Source organism: Perkinsus marinus, assembly GCF_000006405.1.
Source record: "Perkinsus marinus ATCC 50983 genomic scaffold scf_1104296937836, whole genome shotgun sequence".
Classification (NCBI taxonomy): Eukaryota; Perkinsozoa; order Perkinsida; family Perkinsidae; genus Perkinsus; species Perkinsus marinus.
Window position 1 is genome coordinate 1 of NW_003213691.1, and position 1,076 is coordinate 1,076.

The window sequence follows — 1,076 nt, forward strand, 5'->3', positions numbered from 1 at the left end:
TAGTGTAGACTCTGTACGTGAATCTACTAAGCATGTCAAATTGATATTGTTAATGATGTGTTATGCAATTACTCTAGCAGTTTAACCGCTGCAGTGAGCCACTGGCTCGACAATGAACATGAATTACGAGCGTAATAGAACCAAAGTTCGGAGGCGGTCGGCCGTAAGCCTTGAACGCTCCCGACGAGACAAGCACCCCGCTAGACTGAAGACTGATTCTGAGGACACGCTAGTGCAGGGGAAGCTACCTAGAAGCTTAGCGACAGTGCTGACAGGCGACAAGTCATCACAGCGTATCCAGAAACGCTCGTAGCGGGATGATTTGGCATCCCTCTCAGCGTGCTTGGTCTTCTTCTTAGGCGGGGAGCTACTGTCCGATGGGACAGCGAAACTGCGAGCTCTCATCTCGTATTCACAGAAGATAGTCATCATCTCATCCTCGTAACGCTCCTCGGCACTCATTCGATGGTGCTGTTGATCTGCCGGCTGGTCGAAAAAGTCATTGATGAGACTGTCGAACGAGTCCACTGGCTTCTGCTGCGAGTCCATCTCACTAGTCTTCTTCTCCGTATCTTCACATTTATCCAAATTGAGAGCCTCTAAGCATTTAAGTGTTGCTTTTCGCCCCTCCACGTCACTTACATGATACGGGTCATTAGCGGGCTGGCGAGATCGAGTCGTAGGGTTGAGATAGTACGCAGCCTTCACAAAGTCGCTTTCAGTCAAGTAGGCGAAGTAGTGGTTTAGGCGGTCCAGAAGCACATCCTCGAGGTCTCTTACCGTGCGAACCTCTGGTACATCGCGTTCAAGTTTTCGCCTAATGGCGCCGATAGCGATGAGAAGGTTAGGTAAGGTAGGATACTTCGACCCGCTCAACCAGTCAGTACATAATTTAAATGGCATGAGGGCATCGTACACGGCTTGGAGGACGCGATAATCAGTGTGACTGAGCCGACAGTTCTCGACTACCTTATAGACTGGTGAGTTCGGAGGCAATGTCGATTCCACCGCACGCTGAAACTCTTCGTATTGGAGCTTGTAATCAAGGATCTGCTTGATCATAGCGAAAGTGCTAT

General features: G+C 49.6%; 1 protein-coding gene across 1 annotated transcript; it reads right to left on the reverse strand.

Moving 5' to 3' along the window:
* Positions 1 to 248: 248 nt before the first annotated feature.
* On the reverse strand, positions 249 to 903 carry Pmar_PMAR018852 (hypothetical protein; the record flags this gene model as incomplete). The annotated part of the gene is made up of 1 exon (XM_002783003.1): positions 249 to 903. A coding segment is annotated over one exon (655 nt), but the record flags the coding sequence as incomplete, so codon positions are not given.
* Positions 904 to 1,076: the final 173 nt, after the last annotated feature.